The 24,074-nt window shown below is 43.8% G+C and overlaps 2 protein-coding genes across 6 annotated transcripts in view; one reads left to right on the top strand and one right to left on the bottom strand.

Moving 5' to 3' along the window:
* nvl (nuclear VCP like) overlaps positions 1-10,607 on the bottom strand; it is a 26,705-nt gene extending 16,098 nt beyond the window's left edge. For 3 of the 4 annotated variants that reach the window (XR_006379759.1, XM_044213015.1, XM_044213017.1), the window contains exons 1-14: positions 10,469-10,607; positions 9,726-9,861; positions 9,157-9,231; positions 8,745-8,815; positions 8,501-8,553; positions 8,124-8,214; positions 7,961-8,027; positions 5,983-6,228; positions 4,916-5,021; positions 4,620-4,696; positions 4,244-4,378; positions 1,100-1,201; positions 792-909; positions 140-284 (exon numbers count right to left, since the gene is read on the bottom strand). Coding sequence is in view for 3 of the 4 variants with exons in the window: in XM_044213015.1 (XP_044068950.1) it covers positions 140-284; positions 792-909; positions 1,100-1,201; positions 4,244-4,378; positions 4,620-4,696; positions 4,916-5,021; positions 5,983-6,228; positions 7,961-8,027; positions 8,124-8,214; positions 8,501-8,553; positions 8,745-8,815; positions 9,157-9,213 (1,268 nt within the window). In the remaining variant the exon portion in view is untranslated. The remainder of the gene's footprint in view (positions 1-139; positions 285-791; positions 910-1,099; positions 1,202-4,243; positions 4,379-4,619; positions 4,697-4,915; positions 5,022-5,982; positions 6,229-7,960; positions 8,028-8,123; positions 8,215-8,500; positions 8,554-8,744; positions 8,816-9,156; positions 9,232-9,725; positions 9,862-10,468) is intronic. The other variant, XM_044213016.1, reaches the window with a different exon arrangement.
* si:ch211-189a15.5 lies at positions 9,870-24,074 on the top strand. 2 transcript variants are annotated; one of them, XM_044213019.1, is made up of 7 exons: positions 9,870-10,048; positions 10,351-10,729; positions 13,900-14,009; positions 16,742-16,868; positions 17,548-17,679; positions 20,147-20,711; positions 22,047-24,074. In XM_044213019.1, the coding sequence occupies exons 2-7, from the start codon at positions 10,361-10,363 to the stop codon at positions 22,475-22,477; spliced, it is 1,734 nt and encodes a 577-aa protein (XP_044068954.1). In that variant the 5' UTR covers positions 9,870-10,048; positions 10,351-10,360; the 3' UTR covers positions 22,478-24,074. The 2 variants fall into 2 exon arrangements, with proteins under 2 accessions (XP_044068954.1, XP_044068953.1); XM_044213018.1 differs by having other exon boundaries at positions 9,870-10,729.

Genomic DNA, 24,074 nt, shown 5'->3' with positions numbered 1-24,074 from the left:
TTAGGGATGATATATGGAGCTTTGACAAAACCAGTAAGTAAAGGACAAAAGTACAACTAGAAATGAGATTACTAATCTCTCACCAATATTTATCATAACAATGTGGATCCTCATTTCCCTATAATCATGCATGGCTGACCTGAGACGAGCTGCTTCATCGGGGATACCCAGGCAGATCTCTCTGTCGAAGCGTCCGGCTCTGCGGAGGGCGGGGTCCAGGGAGTCTGGTCTGTTGGTGGCACCGATGACCAGTACCTGAGCTGTCACTGTCAGACTGTTCAAGTCTGTCAGGGGGCAAGCACCACAAAAATGTCATTTCACCTGTGGAGGTCCAGTGAAAGGATGTTTGCATTAGGCGCTTTTCTTCTATTTTCCAATTATTTGACAGTCCCGTCACATTTAGCTTAATATGACATATCCACCAGCTCCTCAATCAGTCTAATTAAGTGCTATCAGATTTGGATTGAGGGACAGTGAGGCTAAGGTGGTACCTTAATCTGAGAATTCATGTCTGCAGCAGATGTTGTGTTTGCAGGGTTGTTTTCAGGTGCCACATTGCCATGACATACACTCATGGTGCTGATTTGATGGCATTCTGTTTGCATACACGTTTTACACATTGTACACTGCAATGACTCAACAGTAAGTGGTACTCTGTTTGGTCCATCAATATGCTGATTGGTCAATGTCAGGTGAAAGTTGAAATATCATTAATGAGAGTCTGCAGGTTCCAGTAAGAATGACATTTCCTGAGGGGAATTACATGTGGCTCTGAAGGCAGTGGATCCTACCGTCCATGCAGGTTAGCAGCTGGGCTACAATCCTCCTCTCCATGTCTTTAGAGGCCACCTCTCTCTTAGGGGTGATGGCATCTATCTCATCTATGAACAGGATACATGGGGCAGAGCTCTGCAAGGGGAGAAAAGAACCAGTGATGTTCACACATATTAATAATAGCAGTTCTACTGTATGAGCAGAAGCACAGGGACATCACTCATCACTGGAGTATGTGGTTCCCTGTGCATACCACAGCTCCTCCAGTCTCCAGTCTTCTGATGGGACCTCTAGAATGATATAAAAGAAGGAAAGCACTACTAACCACAGCCAGGTCAAACAGCTCTCTGAGCTTCTGTTCAGACTCCCCGGACACTCCAGACACCAGCTCCGGAGCGGACACCTTCAACATGGGCAGCTGCAGCTCCTGAAACACACAATCAGATCACTTTATTTAACAAGCACACAAAATACACACAACCTTCAACCTAGGGTAACCCTAACCCTAACCCCCCTTAGCAGTTTTAGAGACTAATATGGCCCAGACTGTTTCAAGAATACAAGACTCTTAATAAACATGAATCAAACAGCAGAACCAAAATCTGACATCAAAGGATTCATCCTCAGTTAATGTGCAGCACATCTCCCCACTTGTCCTCTTTGGCTCAGGAGGTTAGTGACTTTATTTAATATGATGCAAACTACACAGTACCTGTGCTCTTTATACTACAGCACCTACTAACACCTGAAGTCCTAGGTGAAGATGTGAAAGAACAGGTTAAAACATTTGCCCCAAAAAGGAGCTCAACCTTTCAAAGGAGACTGCGAGGGAAATCGGAAGGTCGGCAGTTCGATCCTGGCTTCCCCCAGCGGGTGAATGACATGCAGTGTGAAGCACTTTGAGTGGTCGGAAGACTAGAAAGGCACTGTACAGTCCAGTTACCATTTACCATCTTCTAGGAAAGAGAAGGTCGTTTGCAGACAAAATCCTCAAGGCCAGGTCATCAGGTTTGAGCACTGAGCAGCGTCAAAGGATAAAGTCCTGGGCCTTTTGGAATAATGGAGAGGTGGAAAGTGCCTCTACCACTTTATCACCAAGAAAAAATAAGCAGCAAAAAGGGCAAGTTTGATTGCCAATAGGCTGTATGTGGATGATGAACTGTATATGGATCCAGACGTTACTGTTAAAAACATTGGAATTTTTCGATACATAAGTTGACTTATATGGTTATGTAGCCTGCCTTTGTATGTGTTTGAGAAAGAAATAAAAAGTGTATTTTCTAGTAGTTCTTAGGACGAATGAGGGACTACACCGTCTTAGTAGTTCTTAGGTTAGGTTCTTTTTGGTATGTGTGTGGCCAATCTAAGCCCTCATTCTATACGACTTGTTTTCTGTTTGTTTTCTCTCTTCCTATTTCCCTGTATGGTCACATGGTAAAAATTGTTGTATGTTGTTATTTTTTTTAATTAAAGAATTAAGAAATTAGAGAACCTACTGAGGTTCTAATATGTCAGAGTTATTAACAAGGAGACATTTTTCCCTGGTAGAGATAAAGACTCTGATATATATTGTTTACAAGAGACTCATTCTACTCGAGATTCAGTGGAAAAAAATGGGAGATGAGATCGATGGCAGCGATGCAGGTGGATGCCCCCTCGCCCTCGTTATGGACTACCTGACAGGCAGACCACAGCATGTGCGCCTGCAGTACTGTGTATCAGACAGCGTGGTCAGCAACACTGGGGCCCCTCAGGGGACTGTCCTCTCTCCCTTCCTCTTCACCATCTACACCACGGACTTCAGCCACCACACAGAGTCCTGCCACCTTCAGAAGTTTTCTGATGACTCTGCTGTGGTGGGATGTATCAGTGGTGGTGATGAGACTGAGTACAGGGCTGTGGTAAGTAACTTTGTCTCATGGTGCGAGCAGAACCATCTGCAGCTCAATGCGACAAAGTCTAAGGAGCTGGTTGTAGACCTACGGAGGGCCAAGGCACCAGTGACCCCGGATTCCATCCAGGGGGTCAGTGTGGACTTTGTTAAGGACTATAAGTACCTGGGAGTACACATGGACAATAAACTGGACTGGGCTAAGAACACTGAAGCTGTTTACAGGAAGGGCCAGAGCCGCCTCTATTTTCTGAGGAGGCTGAGGTCCTTCAACATCTGCCGGACAATGCTGAAGATGTTTTATGAGTCTGTGGTGGCCAGTGCTATCCTGTATGCTGTTGCATGCTGGGGCAGCAGGCTGAGGGTAGCGGACGCCAACAGGCTCAACAAACTGATCCATAAAGCCAGTGACATTGTGGGGGTGGAGCTGGACTCTCTGTCAGTGGTGTCAGAGAGGAGGATGCTGGCCAAACTACATGCTATCTTATATTATATATATATATATATATATATATATCAGAATCAGAAACACTTTATTGATCCTGAAGGGAAACTCTTTGTTACAGTAGCTCACCTTTACGTCAGTCACACAGGAGAAAGTACTAGAAAACGATATGATACACTATAAACACTATAAAACAGGTCAGAAATAAATTAAGTATCCTGTCGGTATAAGTATAAGATAAACTAAGTGTTGAGTACCAAGTGGGTTTACTGGTTGATGATGAAAGTACAGTATAAATACAATGTAACTAATTATGTAATAAATAATATTAATAAGCGGGGGTGCATGTACTGTCGAGAGTAATTGAAGTATATAGTATCAAGTAACAATAAATAAGAAAAACTAACAAGGGAAAACTAATATTGCATGGGAGTAGTACACAGAATATTGCACAATTATTCAATTATGGCGGAGATGTAATGCTCAATGTCCAGTTTAGTGACTTAGTGTCAAACAGACTAACCCTTAGAGGGAGGAGTTAAATAGTTTGATGGCCACAGGCAGGAATGACTTCCTGTGGCGCTCTGTGGTGCTTTTTGGAATATATATATATAAAAAAAAACTTCACCCCCCGCGGGTGGTCTCATCCTTCGAGCTTGGGTCCTCTACCAGAGGCCTGGGAGCTTGAGGGTTCTGCGCAGTATCTTTGCTGTTCCCAGTACTGCACTCTTCTGGACCGAGATGTCTGGTGTTCTTCCAGGGATCTGCTGTAGCCACTCCTCCAGTTTGGGGGTCACTGCCCCGAGTGCTCCGATGACCACGGGCACCACTGTCGCCTTCACCTTCCAGGCCTTCTCCAGCTCATTTTATATATATATATATATATATATATATATATATATATATATATATATATATATATATATATATATATATATATATATATATATATATATATATTCTACGTGGTATTTGCATTGTGCCTCCCTCTCCCAGCCAAAGCATGCTGTGGCAAACGATCAGCGACGGGTTCGCCTATGTGTGTGTATATTACCTGTTGTCCTATATTGTACCCTTTGATGTCACACAACACTGAAGTTACAACAGGAGGACTGGCTTTGTCCAGTACTCACCCCGGCCACAGCCTGGGCCAGCAGGGTCTTTCCACAGCCAGGAGGTCCATGGAGGAGGAAGCCCCTCGGTGGAACCATTCCCAGCTGCTGGTACACCTCAGGGTGACGAATGTGGATCAGCAGCTTACACACGTCCTGAAATAATGTCAAATAATAGCAAGAGCAAACTATGGATGGACAATATAACATACGCTCAACACTGCTAAATTAAAGCCCCATTGTGTTGGATTGAAAAACTTCTGACTTTGGTGACTCCTAGTGGACACTGTGACTGACAGCAATGCACTGCAGCCATCCCCAATTTACAACAGAAGAAGTTGGTACCCAACTTGTTGGTACAGCAACAAACAAAAGTAGCAAGGTTAAAGGTACTAACCGTTAACGTCTCTTCATTACCGCCTACATCTTCAAACTTCAGAGTGGGATACTGCAGCTCCGGTGACTTGGATTTTGCTGAGAAGTAATTCATACAGAAAGAATACAACATAGTGGACTGTTACAAACATCACAGTGGACTGTGGTAATAGATATGTCATTATTTTTGACTAAGCAACCTAAATAAACAAACATTACATAATAACAAAATGATTGTTAGTTGCAGCCCTACAGGCAATGCTTGACAAGGTCAGTAAGGATTACATTGTTGTGTGGTGTTCAATAACAGGTTAATACCTTTCTTGTTCAGGGTGCGAGACTCAGTAGTTTCAGTGGAGATCTTGGTCCTTTTTTTTGACTTTTTGTGAGATTTTTCAGGCTCCAGCATGGAGACATCTGTCTGCTGGTGACAAAAATACATGGCAGTCAGTGCATGAGTCGAGCAACGTCAGCTGAACACAGAGTACAAAGTGAATGTCTATGTGAAATGCCTACAGTCAGAGGGTCAGATTATCAGGTGGCCACACTGACCTCTGTGTGTCCATTCCCCACTTGGTTTGTTGTTGTATTATGGTACACATGTTTTTGTGGGGACATGCATGTTCCCGTGTTACCGTGGTTCTCTCCGGGTTCTCCAGCTTCCTCCCACCGTCCAAAGAAATGCATGTGTAGGTTAATGGATAAGGCAGTAAAAAGACCTCCCCTCCCATTCACATGTGCTGCACTAAATCTTACTCTCGAGCCTCCTCGAGACTCCTGTCTGAAATGCTGAACCTTCTCCTTCTTCAGGTGGAATAACTGAGGAAGAATGTTTATGGTGAGAAAATCCAGCCAATGTACAGGTACCTGCTGTAATAGTCTTTGCACTGTTAAGCACAGTGGTCTGCAAGTCACCTTCTGTTAGCACTAAACGATTGAATCTGATTAATGACCTGCCAATCATGCATCACAGGCGCCACTCAGGAACGAACCGCAGAGCCTGACCAGTACAGCACGGCTGGTATTACTGTGAAAATGTCCTGCTCCTTACATATCTAGGTCAGTGTTCTTCAATAAACTAAGTTAAGGGATCTTTGTCAAAAATGTTTGTTTATGTTCTGTTTTTATCTTATTACTAATATTGTTATTGGTCACAAAAATCTACCATTGTTCTGAGCTTTCTTCCCTTGTGACAAAACAACTTGCCACTGTGTAGATTCGGACGTTTAAAGAAGGAAATCCAGATGATAAAAATTAAGACCGAGGCACCAAAGTTATTGGTGACATTCTAAGGACTGATGGCAATACCACCAACACAGTTAACACCTACATAGTGACAACGTCAGGATGTTAAGTACACAGACATGCCCTCCACTGGTACATACATTTGCTGCTGTATTAGCTGGCTCCTCTTCACACAGGTCGATGAGGATGTTGCTCTTCTCGGGCCCTTTGCCTCTATCAATGAACCAGCCTCCTGTGGAAACCAGCGTCCCTGCACTGGGAGGGGGGTTGGCTGTGCTGGCAGGACTGCTGGCAGCAGGCTGATCTCTCCTGGGTGAGCAGGTGCTGGAATCGGGGTGTCCCTTTCGGTACAGAGATGTAAGAGAGCTGTTCATGTGGTTGGTGGGCTGTGGATGGCAAAAAGCAGCAGCAAGGAATGGTTAGATCTCGGTGTCAAGAAAGAGCTGTGCCGATAATTTTAATTAACAGTCCAACATTTGGAAAATGTGCTTGTTAGCCGTCTACCCCCGAGTCAGATGACAGGATGGATATCAGGTTCAGGATGTGTTTAGCCTACCTTGGTACAAAAACTAGAAAGAGAGGGAAACTGCGAGCCTAGCTCTTCACACCTTTCAAACACGTCACATCTTATTAGTCAGCAAGCTAGAGTTAAAGGTAATCACCAACCTAATGTTACTGCGGGTTTGACAAGCAGACAAGTACACTTCCCAAAATGTTGGACTGGTCCTTTAGTCAGTCTGAAGTCACAGCAGACAAATCAGTGAGCTGCCTAACTTTCAGGTGCAGAGTTTTCCCGTGGTGTTCGAGTCTAAAGTGTTCTTCTCAGGTGTTTTTTCACACTGCGCATGTGTCACCCACACCGCTAATTCTCTCCTTCATTGTTTTGTCATTTAAAAAGGCTCTTTACCACTAAAAAGAATTGTAAATTAATGTAATAAGCTCTTAAAAATAAGCACTGAGTGTGCTGTAATGTAATAACGTTCATGTTCAACATCCTTGGGGACCCCACCTGATATAACCTTAAAGAAAAGAGGTTATGCTCAGTCCCATATGTCTGTTTGGTTTTTTGTTAATAAGCAAGATATCTCAAAAATGACTTTCATTTATATTTGGTAGAAAGTTGGCCAGTGTGCTGAGGAACAGGTAAACAGTTTTTGGTGTGGGAGGTGCCACCACGTGGCCATTTAGAAAGCGCTTTGAAGAGTCACCTAATACCAAACTGAAAAGCTTTGTTTCACTGACCTCTTCTGGTCTGCAGCTCCGTTACACCTGCAACACACTCAACAGTGATGTCACTGTGTACCGACACACCCCGGAGTGCACTTCTACATCACCGCAGCAAAATGAGAAGTTAAACCGCTGGAGGTCAGCAAAACTAACAAGGATTTTCATTTGGTTTTTGAAATGCCACGATGCTGCAGTAATTCCTCACCACATTCTTCTAGGTGTGGTCTGTCTCTTTTACATTAAATGAATTACATGAATTTGGCAGCCTCTCTAATTCAAAGTCACTCCACACGCAGTGGTTAAAATGCACTGTGGAACGTTCAGTGTCGTGCTCAAGGACACCTTAGTATGTAGAAGATGAAAGCACCAACCCTACGCTTAACCGAAAACCCTGAGCTACACTGTTAGCGACGCTTGAGCTAAAGCACGGATTTTGGAGGACCGGTGCACACATGTACTCTGAGCGATGGTGCAACATATGGGGGCGTTAAAGCAACAGGATACATCTAAATGGCCATAACTCAGTGGCCATGATTCTCACACACTTGATTTTTTTTTCACAATTCATGCTTAAAGATTTAATATTTACAGACAGAATCATATCTCCGTCAGCTTGATGGTCTATCACTGTGTGTATTTTGACACAAATCATTGATAATGTTTACACTTTTCAAATCTGCATCTGGTTCTAGATCTAAGTCCCTCTTTTAAAAAGGGCCGTGCAGCCTTGGTGAAGGCTCTCCGAGTGTGAGGTGCGTGATTGTGCTTAATGAGCCAACGGTGTGGGTTGAAGGAAGTAACTAAATAAGCTTCCCTCGTCAGAATTCTGTGACCGACATGCTTCCAGTGTAATTCCTTACGTTGCCCTCAGATTTACACATCATTTCTTACAGTGTTCTCCAGAACGTGGTCATCGCTGTCAGACGGCTCCTCCGAGCTGCTGCTGCTGCTGCCGTCACTGGGAACACACAGGTTTGAGTGGCATGAGTTGTACATTTAAAAAGAGAGTATGAGTTCAGCATAATCCAGGCAGTAAGCAGGCCGTGTCCCTTACCCAGGGTCATTGTGGCTGTGCTTGGCTCTCTTGGCCAAGTGTTTGCTCTCCAGATCATTCAGCCCAGACTCCTTCATGATTGCTTCATACACTGGGAGAGGCAGACGGAAAAGACAAATCAGAGCTACTCACAGGAGCTGGTTGGTACGCGAGGCCGGAGAGCTCACGTGTCCAGTTACTTTTGTTGTCTCAGAATTACACAATATTTCTTTTATCTTTTGTCCTGTGATCACATGACACTAATCCATCATCATGACTAAAACTAAGTCAAAACAATCATCTTCACCCTTGTCCTGTGTGTCCTTCCATTAGAAGGGACTCCGGTGTGAATTTACACACACATGTAAGCCAAACTACTGTCCCTCTGCCTCTCTTACCTTTCTCTACTTGAATCCTGAAAGCTGTCTTGTTTCTTCTGCCGTACTCCATTCTAAAAGATACAACATGAACCAAACACGTCATGACTTTTAATGTACATACATATCAATATACACTCAGTGTGCCTTCATGAAGTGCTAATGTTTGGGTTTTTTGTCCCAGCTCTTTTCGAGCGCTGTTGATTCCACTGTATGACCGTTCTCTGCTTTGAGCCAGACCACATCACCCTCCTGATCAACTTGCCTGTACAGTTTTTGAAGTTCCAGGGCCATGGCTGAAAGGTCCACATATTCATTGCTGCTGGACGCCAGATACTGAAAATGAAACAGGGTCAAGATGACTGACACTCATCAAGTCTCTGATCACATGGCAATTTAACAAGAAAAACTAGATGGACACAGCATGACATTCATGCAAGAACGAGAGCAGACTCAGGCTGTTCCACTTTTTGTATTTTGTGGAGGGTGTCCTCTGAAAATTGATGAGTAGGTGTGTGTGTGTGTGTGTGTAAGATATGATGCAATACAGTATCGCAGAGACTGTTCATGTGCTTTTACTGAATTGTGTGACTATACAAGTATTTCCATTTCAGCTTGTTAAATACCAGATCACTGGTAACATACAGCCCCAGGAGAACCAGGACCCAGACCTGTACCTGCTCCACTCTCTGTCTGAGCCGGCCGTCCAGCCAGCCAACACTTCTGCTCTTCATGGCCGAGCTCCTCTGAGCCTGCAGCAGGACAGACATTCACAACAGGACTAAAGTGAGAAATGTAATCACAGCGCTAACCCTGGCCCCCACTTAACAACACGAGTCTGCCGAAAGCCCCTGCTTCTCTAAAATGCTAGGTCCGGCTGCAGAGCGTAACACGGGACACGTGCTAACCTATCAACGCCTTTGCTCTTATCACGTGGTTACCAACTCCTCTATACAGAATGAGAATACATCACTTTATCACAGTGACAGTTTATCGCAGTTTGGGGATCAATGACACTGCCAATAAAAAACAACCAATCAGGGGGGCAGGGGGAGGGGCTTATTGACATAACCAACGCGCGCACACACACACTATTCTAAACTCAAGGTACACTTACTAGCTTTTTGGGGGGTTTCGACAGAATCTCACTGCGGGCTTGAAAAAAGCTGGTCAGTGAACCTAGAGTTGGCTGGAGCCAGGTAACAGTTTAAGTTAAACAAAGCTGACACGTGGTTAACGTACTTACCTGAAGAAGCAGTAGAAACAGTAGAAGAAGAGGAGGAGGAGGAGGAGGCGCCACACAGCCAGCGGGGCCCGGCCCGTCTGTTACAGCGGCTGTGAACGGTGTTTAGGGTCCGGCGGCGTGATCACAAGACGCCGCTCTGACCCCGGAAACCACAATGATTACATCCGGGGGAGGGTTTTCAAAATAAAACATGGCCTTTCGCACTTTTTGAAAACAGGCTACATTTTTCAGATGTTGTTTGAAAACATCCCAGCTTAGGATTTCTAACGAAGAAATCTATTATTTCAGCTTTTGTTCTCCCTGTGTAACAGTATTCCTAAAATGTACGAAACAACAGAGCACTGTAATGTAACAAGGCATTGCAATTTTACAGCATAATGTAATTTACGTTCACCCCTTGAGCAATTGTACACTTTCGTTCTGATGTACCTGAAAAGTAGTTGATAAGACTAAACTTTATTTTGTTTTATTTTATGTAGCCTCAGTGCCACATAACCTGAGGTTTGCTTTAAATGCTGAATAAATAGCTGCTGCTTCAGAAAAACGTTGAGACTATCATGTCTGTAAAAAAGATCACTTTCACTTCCTCGTCAGCTTGTTTGACAGCTGTACTTCCTCATTATAGTCTGACGGAGATGAGCCGTGTGTTTGTCGGCGTGACAGCCATGAAGGACGGAGTCCGAGCAGGAGGACAGGCGGAGGTTTCCCGCCAGGAGCTTTATGAGGACTATGTGAACTGTTACCTCCAGCCGTGTACAGAAGTGGGGCCGTGCCGCGATGCCTGTCTGCTGGAGAAGGCGGCTCAGTATCTGCTGAGGGACCCAGAACCTGGAGGGACCTTCACGGTGTTCCCGTTCTCTCAGGCTGTACGCGAGGGTTCTGGAGCCCTGAGCACAGACTACAGGAAACTGCTGTCTGCGCTTATCAAAGCCGCCGAACTGCTGGAAACTATCTGCGTCAATCTATTCCTTCAACCCTGGAAGAAGGAAATCAAGACACTCAAGGTGGCACTCTTTCTTTCTTTCTTAATTTCTTTCTTTCTTAATTTCTTTCTTTCTTTTCTTCAGCCCCTCCCACTTTCCAGGTAACCTGAATTACCTCTTGTCTGGAATTCAAAGGACGTGTTTCTGCTCTGGGTCAAAGTCTGTGTTCATTTCTGTTGGAATAATACTGTCGCAATACTGAAGGACTGTTTGTTATATTATATGAAGTACCACATACTGCAGTTGAAATGGTTCTGGGACCATGCATGTGTTACAGTATTTAAACATTTTATACAGGCTCATATCAAAACTGCAGAAAGCTTCCTTTCAAGATGTGACCATTAAAACAAGACCGTTGAAAGCCATGAGAGGCTCCAGTTTAACTACATTTCAACAATACTAAAGTGTTGGAACAACAATCATTTCTCTGCAGAGGAGGTGGAAATTCTGCATGGCGGGATTCATTTGCTAGGGGGCCTCAGAGCAAAAATGAACTGCTGGGCCCCCATTAATCCCCCAGTCCTCACTCTCTCGGTGCTTTGGATTAAATAATGAAGTTATTCAAACTAGATTTAGACACAGGGACCCGCTTCAGGAACTCAAGATCAGCTGGTAAAGCAGGACCCACCAAGGCCCTTATCATGCTTATGTCAGTTAATATTGTGCTTTAAAGGTGCATATTTCTAAATGAAGCCAGGTGGCATCCAGCCTGGCATGGAATCACCAAGGCTTCTGTCTCTGGGGAGCATGGATGTGCTCTGTAGATGTCATGGCAATCAGCCTGTTGCATTATCCAGTGAATTGTATGAAATGTAAGTGTCTACATACATCAAACAGTTCCTTCTGTATTATAGTACAGTGGTACAGGGTAGTGCTAGAGGAGAGGTCATGTGATAACCACAATGGACAGGGATCTTCTTGGAGCCTGATACTGTTAATTTAATCATTATCAGTCATCATTTGATGTCAGAATGTACATTCACATGGACATGTTTGTCCTGAGGGCTTTCTGCTGGGGAGCGTGAATGTACTCAGTAGTGTTAACGGCAATATGCCGTTTAGATTGAGATACTACTGGTGCACAAGTCAAGGGTTTCGAGGCCTTATGGTAGCGCTTCCATTGTCATGGACCAAATTGTTGGTCAGAGAGAAATTTTGACTTGACAGTGGCACCAGATGAAACGTTGGGGGTCATCAAAATCTGGTTACCATGAATATCCACGCCATATTTCATGGCACTGTGTGTGTGTGTCATTCTGGACCAAAGTGTTGGCCTCACAGACATCTCTATAGACCCTGCTTCTAGCAGGGCAAAAACCTGTTGAAATCCATTGTTTGAGCTTTATAGATCTTAATGGTTTCATTGTTACAGCTTTTAGTATTTAATTGGCATATGCTCTCAAATTGTCAATAACTTATGGAATAGCTAATAAATAATTTCCAGAATAATTAACCAGAATTTTGTAAAGTTTCCTTTTGCACATGGTTATTTTATTTTGGAATGAAACTCCTGTAATGTTTCCAGATGGTTTTATGAGTTGTTCCAGTTCCTGTTTCTGCGCAGGATGTGGTAGAAAGAGGAAACACCTGAAAGCACAGAGTGATTTAACAGTGAGACACTGAGACAACGACACAGTAAGCAGGTAATGAGCAGTGGGGGAAAGTAACTAAGTACATTTACTCAAGTACTGTACAAACTTGAGGTATTTGTACTTTAAGACGGTGTAGTCCCTCATTCGTCCAGGAGTGTTCTATCGTAGAAAAGGTTTCAGTCGTAGTCATCTGGACACTGTTTTCAGAATCAAGACGTTTCGGCTCCCATCCGGAAGTCATTCTCAATTGTGAAAATGGTCTGAGAACTCAGAAATTTAAGCTACTCTGTGTTGCTTAAGCCCCGCCCTCAACAGTGATGAAGGAGGTGCAGCCAGAAAACAATAGGCCTGATTACTGATTACTGGGCCATCATGGAAACTATTAGGTCAGTTTCAGGTGAAACTAGGCAGGTAAACAGCAGACACTCAGGTAGACTCCTCCCTGAGGGCGGGGCTTATGTAACACAGAGTAGCTTGAATTTCTAGTTCCCGTCCCATTTTTTCACAATTGAGAATGACTTCCGGATGGGAGCCGAAACGTCTTGATTCTGAAAACAATGTCCAGATGACTACGACTGAAACCTTTTCTACGATATTTGTACTTTATTATTTCCATTTTATGACACTTCTACTTGTACTTTTTACTCCACTGTTTATTTGACAGCTTTAGTTACTTTACAAATTAAGATTTCACAGAACATATGAAGAACTTTGAAAACATGATTTTAAAAGGTAAACTACCAATTCACAAAAATTAAGCATAAACGATTAGTCAGTTAATTAGCCTAGTTAGTTCATTCATCAATTATCCAAAAATTAATCAGCAACTGTTTTGATAACTGATTTAAAAAAGTAATTTGTTTTGATAAAATGTGACAATTTGATGCTTAAAACAGTAATTTCATTCTGAGGTTTGGACTTTGTTCTTAACATCAAATGGGGCGTCTGGTGATTCCCACCCCTAATACATACATCTTTGATATGTTAGTAGGTTCATAACATGTTTTTGATTTACAAAAATTAGGCAAAATTACAGACGCGTTTCATTAATTCTGTATGACTAGGTTACCATTACACAATTATCATACAATTAAGTTAGAAGAGTTTTATCATCACTATACAGCAAGTGTATGCGCACACTGAAAAGTCCTAACGCGTTGTAAGTGAATGTCACTGGCAATTAATCTTCACAAAGAGACAGCTAAATGTATTTTCTATTCTGTCACTGTCTCACCACCACCTGCAATTTATGTACATGTTTTCCAGCTGTGAACAGCTCCTACATTTGCATTGCATTGTGGGCAATAGTGTACCTCAGCAGCAGAGTTTATAGTCTGCATACTTACTGTTTTGAGTATACTTAATTTTGTCACTTTTTCAGTGTGAACACGCTCACATCCTGCTTAGAATTAGTGCATAGTATTGAATTGAAACAGAGCTAGTGTCTCCCTTTGTCCACCAGAGAACTATAAAATGTCCTGCTCCCTACATATCTTGGTCACAATTCTTTAATAACCTAATTTAAAATTCTTAATAAATAAACGTTTCTTTATTTAGTAATAGATAAAGTGTATTTCTGTTTCTCTGTGTCTCTTTCAGACTTTTACAGGTCCATTTGTTTACTGTCTCCTGCCAGTTCTCAGCAGTGCTACCATTCAGTCAGTCCTGGCCTCTATTGGCTACCTGCCCCATACTGATACTCCACAAAGGTAAGGAACAAGGAGAAGAAGAACCACAACAAGAGTGACAATAAATGTCGTAGTCATCAAGCCACAAGGCCTGTTGTCTCCATGCCAGGAGAATACACACACATTCACTTGTCAACAGTGTAATAGGCCTTAACTCAGTCAAGTAAGTGAGGCTTAAAATGTCTAGACAATTAGAAAATTTCACCTCAGAGATAATGGGCCCTATTTAAAGGAGTGAATGGGGCAAGTGCATCCAGGGCGTGTCCAACTCCACTTTTGCTAGTTAAACGGCGCAAAGTAAGGAGCAAGGCGCAAAGGGGTTGTATTTAATTCAATTCAATTTTATTTATATAGCCCCAATTCATAACAGAAGTTATCTCATTGCACTTTTCCTATAGAGCAGGTCTAGACCGAACTCTCTATAATATTATTTACAGAGACCCAACAAATCCCACCATGAGCAGGCATTTGGCGACAGTGGCAAGGAAAAACTTCGGGCAGAACCAGATTCAGGGTGGGCGGCCATCAGAGAGAGAGAGAGAGGGCACAATGCAAATACCACCTAGAATTTTTAAAATAGTAGTAATGTAATTGTAGTGTTAATATTAATAAATTAATAACCATTAAGAAATTAAGAACCAGAGTCAAAGTCAATGGTGGGCGGCCATCTGCTGCTGCCGTGTTAGGTTGGGGGGGGCACAATGCTAATTAATTTAAAATAATAATAATGTTATTGTAGTGGTAATATTAATAAATTAATAATAATAGGAATGACAGCTCTAGGAATAATAATGACAGTATTAGTAACAGCAGTTGTAGCAGTTGTCGAGCAGGAACACGGGGGCAGCAGGTGGCCCACAACCACAGATCCAGACTCTGCAGCTCTGGAGGCAGAAATACCTGCTGAAAGCGACAGAAGGAGAGAGGAGAGAGACGAGAAAGCACAGAACTACGGGAGAGAGAAGATGTTGAGTTAGTAACATGCAGTAATGGGATAAAAATGCATACAGAGATGGAGAGGGAGAGGAGGAGAGAGGAAAGAGAGCATCATGGGAAGTCTCCTGCCAGTCTAGGCCTATAGCAGCATAACTAAGGGATGGTTCAGGGCTCATCTGAGCCAGCCCTAACTATAAGCTTTATCAAAGAGGAAAGTGTTCAGCCTACTCTTAAATGTGGAGATGGTGTCTGCCTCCCGAACCCAAACTGGGACCTGATTCCACAGGAGAGGAGCTTAATAACTAAAGGGTCTGGTTCCCGGTCTACTTTTGGAGAGTCTAGGAACCACAAGTAACCCTGCATCCTGGGAGCGCAGTGTTCTAGTCGGATAATATGGTATTATGAGCTCTTTAAGATACAATGGTGCCAGACCATTAAGAGCTTTGTAGGTGAGGAGAAGGATTTTAAATTCTGTTCTGGATTTTACAGGGAGCCAGTGCAGGGAAGCTAATATTGGAGAGATATGATCTCTTTTCCTAGTTCTCGTCAGTACACGTGCCGCAGCATTCCCGTCCAAGCACAGAACCTTGTGGAACTCCGTGACTAACTTTGGTGTGCACGGAGGACTCTCGTTAACATGATCAAACTGAGATCGATCTGATAGATAGGATTTAAACCAGCTTAGTGCGGTTCTTTTAATGCCAATTACATGTTTCAGTCTCTGTAATAGGATGTGATGGTCAATGGTGTCGAACGCAGCACTAAGATCTAACAAGACAAGTACAGAGACAAGTCCATTGTCTGATGCAATTAAAAGGTCATTTGTAATTTTCACCAGTGCTGTCTCTGTGCTATGATGCACTCTAAACCCTGACTGAAAATCCTCAAATAAACTATTATTTACTATTATTTGTTATTTAGAAAGTCACACAACTGATTGGCGACTGCTTTTAGTCTCTTAATTAATCAGGTGCATTTTGGGCATAACATGAATTAAACCAATCGGAGTGGCGAATTTAGGGAGATTGTGACATGCCTCCAACAGAACTCAGGTTCTGGAATGAGCCACTTGCAAAGAAACGCAGCGCAGCAGTGACTTCGACAGCAACGGGGAGCGCTTAGGGACATCTGGCATTAGTCTCCAAACATCTGACCAGAGATTACAGATGTCAGTTACAGCCTGGCGGAATAAGCAAAGTTTACAGCGGCACTCGTCTTCGCTGGGGGACAGGTATGTGGTCCTTGGCTGGTGGACCCTCTGCCGTCTCCCAGACCTCTGTCCCAGCAACAACTCCATTAGACTGGATATGAGCGAATGTACCAAAATGTAACTGAGGATAAAGGAGCGTAGCTGCGTAGGCTACCTGCGACAGATGGATGCAGGTAGCCTACACACCACGTGGGCGCTGGGCGTGAAAATGCTTGCTTTGCACTGGGTGTAAGATAGGGCCCAGTGAGTCTCATTTACAAGTGTTTTCATATTTTCTCTCTTAAATTTGTTTATGAAAAATAAGGGACAAAACCTCCATCTGATTTTGAAATGTGTGCAAACCACTGACTTCATGTCCTTGAATGTTTTCAATCACATTAGATCTTAAAATTCACTCCTTGATTTTATTACAGCACCAGTCACCAGTGACATTTGGGGGGTCTGGGGGTTGCTCTAACAAAATCAGGGAGTGAATCCTGAGGCAGATGGGGAAAGCCACCAACATGCTGGATTCAAGCCAGTTCCTGTCATCTGTGAAAATCACTATTTTTTTAACTTTATCACTTGCTCTCCTCAGTTGTCCTCTTTACTGTTTGATGTATTTCAGTGAGTACAGACTCAGTGAGGATGCTGACCCAGACAGAGCCATGCTGGTGGGCTTTGAGCTGCTGCTGGCCAGGGTGGAATGCTACCACCTCCTGGAGCTCCTGGAGAAGGATCAGCTGGGATCACAGGTAAGATCAGAAATCATCCAACCATGTTTCATCCAACCATGTTTCATCCAATCAAACAGCAGCTGATTACACTACAGGAAATTATGTAGTGTTGTAGTGCCACTCTAGAAATTTCTATGTGATTAAAGCACCTTTCAAATTATTCTGATGGCATTAGCTTTTGTTTGTAGAAACATGAAATAATCCTGATGAAAAGTGGTGCAGTCAATGTGTTTTCTGTGTTCCCGGGTCTGATCCTTCACAAAGTGGCTTTAAAAGAGATGAAAACATAGAAAAGTAACATGCATGCATCATGAGGAGACAAAACCAGAAGCTTTCAATAAAAGAAAATGAAAGGAAGAATATAGTTCCAGGCTGCAATGAGCAGAATCCAAGTACAATGACAGAAGTTGACTTTTAGAAAAGGAATGTGTTGGAAAAAGCAACACTTGCATCACACATTAGGCTCCTAATATTGAATGACGTTTTGCTTAAATGGCAACAGTGGACACAGTACACACTGTGAGTGTAGCACATCACCATGGAATATAAACACGCCATACTGAGGGTGATACTGACTGTCTCCCTGCCCTCTACCCAGTCCCTATATGTGAATGGCAGCCATAGGACATGGTCAAAGCTCACAGTGACGTGTTCTCATTTCATGGCTTCATGTGACAGTTGTGATCTTACACTGCAGGAGTGGCTAGAGGTTCTCCAGAGGAGAGTGGGGCCTACAAAACTGGAGGAATCCACAGAACAGAAGACAACAAAAGGGCAAAAGGAAGAGGAAGAGGAGGAGAAGAAGAAGGAAGATGCAGATAGAAAAGAGGTAAGACCGAGTGCTGAGGGACAGAAAGAAAAGGATCTTTTGTCATATTTGTTGTAATTCTCTTTACATCCCGACAGCAATCAATAAATCAGATGCTGAAAAAAGAGAAAACAATCTGGTATCTGTGGCTGTCGCAGTCCTGAAATAACCCCCCTACCTGCTTACCTGTCTACCTGCTTACCTGTCTACCTGCTTACCTGTCTACCTGTCTACCTGTCTGCCTGCCTGTCTGCCTGTCTGCCTGTCTGCCTGTCTGCCTACCTGTCTGCCTGTCTGCCTACCTGCCTACCTGTCTACCTGTCTGCCTGTCTGCCTACCTGTCTACCTGTCTGCCTACCTGTCTACCTGTCTGTCTACCTGTCTGCCTACCTGTCTACCTACCTGTCTGCCTACCTGACTACCTGCTTACCTGTCTACCTGTCTTCCTACCTGTCTGTCTACCTGACTACCTGCCTACCTGTCTACCTGTCTGCCTGTCTGCCTGTCTGCCTACCTGTCTACCTGTCTACCTGTCTGTCTACCTGACTTTCTGTCTGCCTACCTGCCTACCTGTCTACCTGACTACCTGTCTGACTACCTGACTACCTGCCTACCTGCCTACCTGACTACCTGCCTACCTGTCTACCTGTCTACCTGTCTGCCTACCTGTCTGTCTACCTGACTACCTGCCTACCTGCCTACCTGTCTACCTGTCTGCCTACCTGTCTGTCTACGTGACTACCTGCCTACCTGTCTACCTGTCTGCCTACCTGTCTGTCTACCTGACTACCTGTCTACCTGTCTGCCTGACTACCTGCCTATCTGACTACCTGTTTACTTGTCTGCCTACCTGTCTGTCTACCTGACTACCTGCCTACCTGCCTACCTGTCTACCTGTCTGCCTACCTGTCTGTCTACGTGACTACCTGCCTACCTGTCTACCTGTCTGCCTACCTGTCTGTCTACCTGACTACCTGTCTACCTGTCTGCCTGACTACCTGCCTATCTGACTACCTGTTTACCTGTCTGCCTACCTGTCTGTCTACCTGACTACCTGCCTACCTGTCTACCTGTCTGCCTACCTGTCTGTCTACGTGACTACCTGCCTACCTGTCTACCTGTCTGCCTACCTGTCTGTCTACCTGCCTACCTGTCTACCTGTCTGTCTACCTGTCTGTCTACCTGACTACCTGCCTACCTGCGTGCACTCACTGTGCATGAAAATGTGTTTTGGGGGAGGGGCTTTGGAGGGAGGCCTGAAGGGAGGGGGTGGGATTTTTTCAGTTGGATACTTTCAAAATCTAGCTGTGTCTTGCTAGTTTGTCCAACATTACCTACTCTAGCTTTAAGGTTGATGTTCCCCTTTTTGAGATTTTGAGGCTATGTGGCGAGCACAGACAACAATGTTAAGAACCCTGGACACGCCTGATGCACCTTTGACAGCGCTGTTGGCCTAGGTCAGCAGCCTGGAGCCACCCCTCACTGGTGTTTTGCCACTCCTTTAATCCTGGAGCGCATCCTGGTATTGGACCAGTGTGGCAGGGACCGTCTCCCTAGGCTCCTTTTTTTCCCCACACCGTGTCAGTTTTGGACCCCTGACTCCGAGCTTCCTCAAAAAATGCCTCAATTCTTCAAAGTCTCCACAGGGTTCTTCAGCCTTCCACTTATTTCCTGTTCGGACTTGGGCATTGGTGTTCTTCACATGCTGATCATCGAGTCCCTGTGCTCCAACAGTCGTGCCTTCTCATGCTTGTATTCTAATTGATTTCAGTAGTAATTGCAGGGCATTTTCCTCAAACAGGCCGGCATCTGAAAGAGAGGCCCAACCCCTTTCAGATAAAGTTGTAGTTTCAGATACAGAGGTGATCGCGACTCTTCCAGGCCTTCCAAAAGTAAAACTGCAGGTGCCACATGCTTGGCAGAAGGAAAAGTGGTTGTGTCTGATTCCTTTGTGAATATTCTAAGAATATTATATGTTATAGTGATTCCTCCATAATTCGGGGGGGGGGGCAAATAGATTGCTGAAAAAATTATGTTAAGTTTTGTAACAAAATACAAACAGCACTATTAAAATAATATGATATCATTTCTCCTTTCCTTTGGCACAAGACTATCAAAGGTAGCATATGCCACATTAAAAAGTTGAGTCATGTAACAAAGAAATTATAACAGGTTGGCATGGTGGCATCTAAAAATTGAAGCTATATAACCTGCTTTGGACCAATTAAGCACTGTAAGCACACTCTCCGGGTCACAGCATTGCGGGTGCTGTCCCCGCCGGTCCGAGTGCCGCTGCACTGACTGCACTGACTGTGTTTCTGCCACTGGTACTAAATGAGCAGGGGTATAAAAATGTATGTCAAAATACATCAGCTCACACAAAACACAGCTTGACATGACGGACTGAAGAACCAGGTTAACAAACATAACCCGCCTTAACAAACCAGCTGCAGTCTGCGCTGAACTCCGCTCTGTTTTATTTCTTCAGGTTCCCCTGTGTTTGGACACCAGGCTTGCAGCGAACCCCCAGCCCAAGCCTCGACGCTGCCACCCCGTCAGCGTAGACCAGTCCATTATGGAGATGCAGATGACCTACCCTGACCTGGCCTTCAGGGGCCGCCCTCTGCTACCGGACAAACCTCTCCCAGCAAACAGCAGCAGGAGCAGCAGTAAAGCTGATCATACTGCCAGCACTAATAATTACAGAGACGACAGTAAGGCTGCTGATCTCCCCAGAAGAGATTGTATTAAAGGCCCCAAAGCTGCTGCTACAACTATCCGCAGTAAAAATGAAAATGGTGGCAGCAAAGCTGATGAAGTGTTTGGTGACGACAGCAGAAACAGGGGTGGGACCACCGCCCCAGGAGACACCATCAGCAGCAGCTTCAGCAGCAGGGGTGGGAGCAGAGTTGATGCTGAGCTCAGTGGTCCTCAGGCCATTTCACTGCACATCACACTGAGAGCTGAATCCACAGCAGAGCAGAGCCTGAAGCCTGGAGAGTCTCAGCCCACAGCAGAGCCTCCTTCCTGGACACACCAGCCGACTGCAGCAGGTAACACACACACACACAGTGACAGCAGTGTGTGTTAATCAAAGCTGAATACTGTCTACTGATGAAGTGTACTATAAATGTGTCCATCTTCCGTAATACCAGCCAGCCAAAATCTCATTACATAATAATTCTGATTATTCCAGTGACAACACAATCCTACCTTAGCCTTAGATCAGCAGCACAGCACAGCAGACGCTGTGGGATGATGTTCTGAAGGCTAATAAGTTCTACAAAACTAAACAGAAATGGATAGCACTATTTTCATGCCCAGTGCATTGTATGTGTGGAATATGATCCACTGTGGAAAACATAAATCAGAACATTATATACACATCTAAAGAGCATAATTTCAGGTCATGTATGTACAAAATTTCTAATAAATTGTGCACTGAATAGCAGAAAAAGCAGAAAAATCCTCTCATGGTAAATGTAATTTTATTGAAATGAACTGAGAAACAGTAATGAGGAATTAGTAATAATGAGTGAAACAATCTGTTTCAGAGAAGTTGTTTTTGGCTAAATAAAATGAATTTTATTTAATTTAAAAATAAAAATGAAATACCTGACAAATGAAGGTACTTTCGTCCACACTGGTCAGCGACAACCAGAGATACTCAAAGGATCGCTGCCACAGTGTGCACTGTATGGCAAGATGTCTGATGGTTGACGAATGTATCTTGTGTAATGGTACAGTGCTGCGCAAAAGTGTTTGCCCCCTTCCTGATTTCTTGTTTTTTTGCATGTTTGTCACTTAAATGTTTCAGATCATCAAACAAATTTAAATATTAGTCAAAGATAACACAAGTAAACACAAAATGCAGTTTTTAAATGAAGGTTGTTATTATTGAGGGAAAACAAAATCCAAACCTACATGGCCCTGTGTGAAAAAGTGATTGCCCCCTAAACCTAATAACTGGCTGCTCCACCCTTAGCAGCAACAACTGCAACCAAGCGTTTGCGATAACTTGCAATGAGTCTTTTACAGCGCTGTGGAGGAGTTTTGACCCACTCGTCTTTGCAGAAATGTTGTAATTCAGCCACATTGGAGGGTTTTCGAGCATGAACTGCCTTTTTAAGGTCACGCCACAGCATCTCAAAGTGTGACAAACACGCAAAAAAATAAGAAATCAGGAAGGGGCCAAACACTTTTGCACAGCACTGGTATACAGCATAGCATAATTTTTCATTATGTTGTTACATTACGGACTCTCTTTCTGGAAGTAGACCCTCCCTCTGTGCACTTTGTATGATGAACATGTGTTTTGGTTTTGTCACTTGCTGTCCTGAAAATGAATTGCACCCTGCAGAATAAATGTGAAATTCTGATTTTCACAGACACACTACAAGATAAGAGGGCGTCCAACCCAGAGCCTCCCTCTCTGAGCTCCATGGACGAGGAGCAGGAGCTGAGGGAGCTGGCGGAGAGGATGGGCCAGCTCCATGTACAGGAGACCAAAGAGGAAGTGAAGAGAAAAGGAGAGAGGAAGGCAAGCACAGAGGGAGAGGCGGTGATGGAGACAGGTCCGGCGCTGAGCTATGCTGCCAGTAGATGCACCAGATCCTCTCAGTCTGGTCCCGCACTGATGAAAGAGCAGAAGCAGCACCCGTCCCTGCCGACCGTCGGTACAGCAGGCTGTCAGAGCTGTGAGGAGGGAGGCAGCGCAGGGCAGCAGGGGGGGGGAGATACTGACGGAGCAGAAACCGGCCCAGGAGAGGAGGAGCAGCTGGCACACAGCTTTGTTATAATCCATCATGACAAGAAATAACATGTATGGAAATTATTAATAACCAAACTACTGAGCAAGCCCAAAACCAGTTCTGGTCAGTCTGGAAGGCCAGATGTAACAGTTCACAAGGACAGATGTCAAAGAGCAGGAAGATATTTTAATGCACAATCCCACTTCAGATTTCAAACTGAGCTCTAACTGCGCTCAGGAATTTATTCAGCAGCTTTGGCTGCATAGCAACACTTTTTGGATGACATGCAGCAGGACACACCCATGTATGGCTGTTGCATTCAAACCTCCCATTATTGTGACTTCACAAAGTATTCTAAGATGGTTACCCCTACTGCTAGTCCTGTTGTCTCTCCAGATAAATCGTGTGAAACCGGACACAAACAGGCAGCGTATAAATCCTGTTTAATTAGCTGGAATGACTGTTAATATTGGATTGTATTCAGGCGGCTTTGCAGCCACTTTGCCACAGTTTTTTTTGACACTTCTGTAGTTTGTTTTCCACATGTGGAAGATATCGTAGCTGTCAGAAATTTCCCAAAGTTCAGACTCAGACATGTTTCTTCCCACTCGACTGATCCTAGCAAAGGGAGCCAAGTTGCTTCCTCAAATTTAGTGAATTCCTGTCACCTCCTCAACACACTGAGCGCTGTGTCCACTCAGGCTCTAGAAACTTGATTTGTGCTCATGACTTTGGCCTTCTTGCAGATTCATTACAGCTCAGATGTGTGCCCGCTCAGTTTTGTTGTTTACTAACTTCATTAACTATCATGCTGTCATGAATCAAAGGATGAAAATGTAGGTGAACTTTAAGCGTGTCAGTTACACCGCTGTCATCATTTGAAACCTTCTCATGGACAGGCTGTTTCAGTCCACTCAGGAACAGTTGGGAGATTTGCAGAGAGACAGAATATCCATGTTGCAAACTGAGTGTAGCTACTGTGAAGTTGTGGTTGTCACAGAATCATGTTGACTCTTCCTGGAGTGATGCAGAATCAGTCTTCTGAGTGTCACACACTCAGCCCTGTAGGCTTACTTCTGGCTGTAAAAACACTGTAGTTTTCTCCTTCCTGAAGAGGAGCAGCTGCTCCGGCTTTAATGTTACAGCAGAGGAGCATAGTGAGTTTATGGATATTTGTTACCAGTGGAGTACACTGTAACTTAGATAACTGGAACTCACCCTAGCCACTATTCATGTAGGACAAAACTAACCTTTTTTTACAGCCACAAGTCAAGTAAAAGGGAATAGTTTTCCATACAACGTACTTTCACTGGCACATTCCATGAAAAGATTTTCTATTATATCCTGTCCATAAGTCATCCTGTTTTCATGAAATAACATTCCTTTAAACAATTTACAAAGTTTTGGTGTGAAAGGTGGGCCTTTGACCCATGAATCATGAAGATTCTAACAAAATGTCAGATGGTTGGTGATTGTTGTGCCTATACGATTCCAAAACAATACACCTTTGGTTTGTTAGTTTGCTGTATATAAGCAGGTTTTATATAAAGACTATTTTCTATTTAACCAAGCCAAACTTGCCTAAATGTGTCAGTATTTAATGCTATGGTGTTATTATCACTAGTAACACCACATATTTAAAAATAAATACACTTGTGGTTTGGA

The sequence above is a fragment of the Siniperca chuatsi genome, linkage group LG11 (genome assembly GCF_020085105.1).
Source record: "Siniperca chuatsi isolate FFG_IHB_CAS linkage group LG11, ASM2008510v1, whole genome shotgun sequence".
Classification (NCBI taxonomy): domain Eukaryota; kingdom Metazoa; phylum Chordata; class Actinopteri; order Centrarchiformes; family Sinipercidae; genus Siniperca; species Siniperca chuatsi.
The sequence above is the reverse complement of the archived record's forward strand: the minus strand, read 5'-3'. Positions and strand labels throughout refer to the sequence as shown.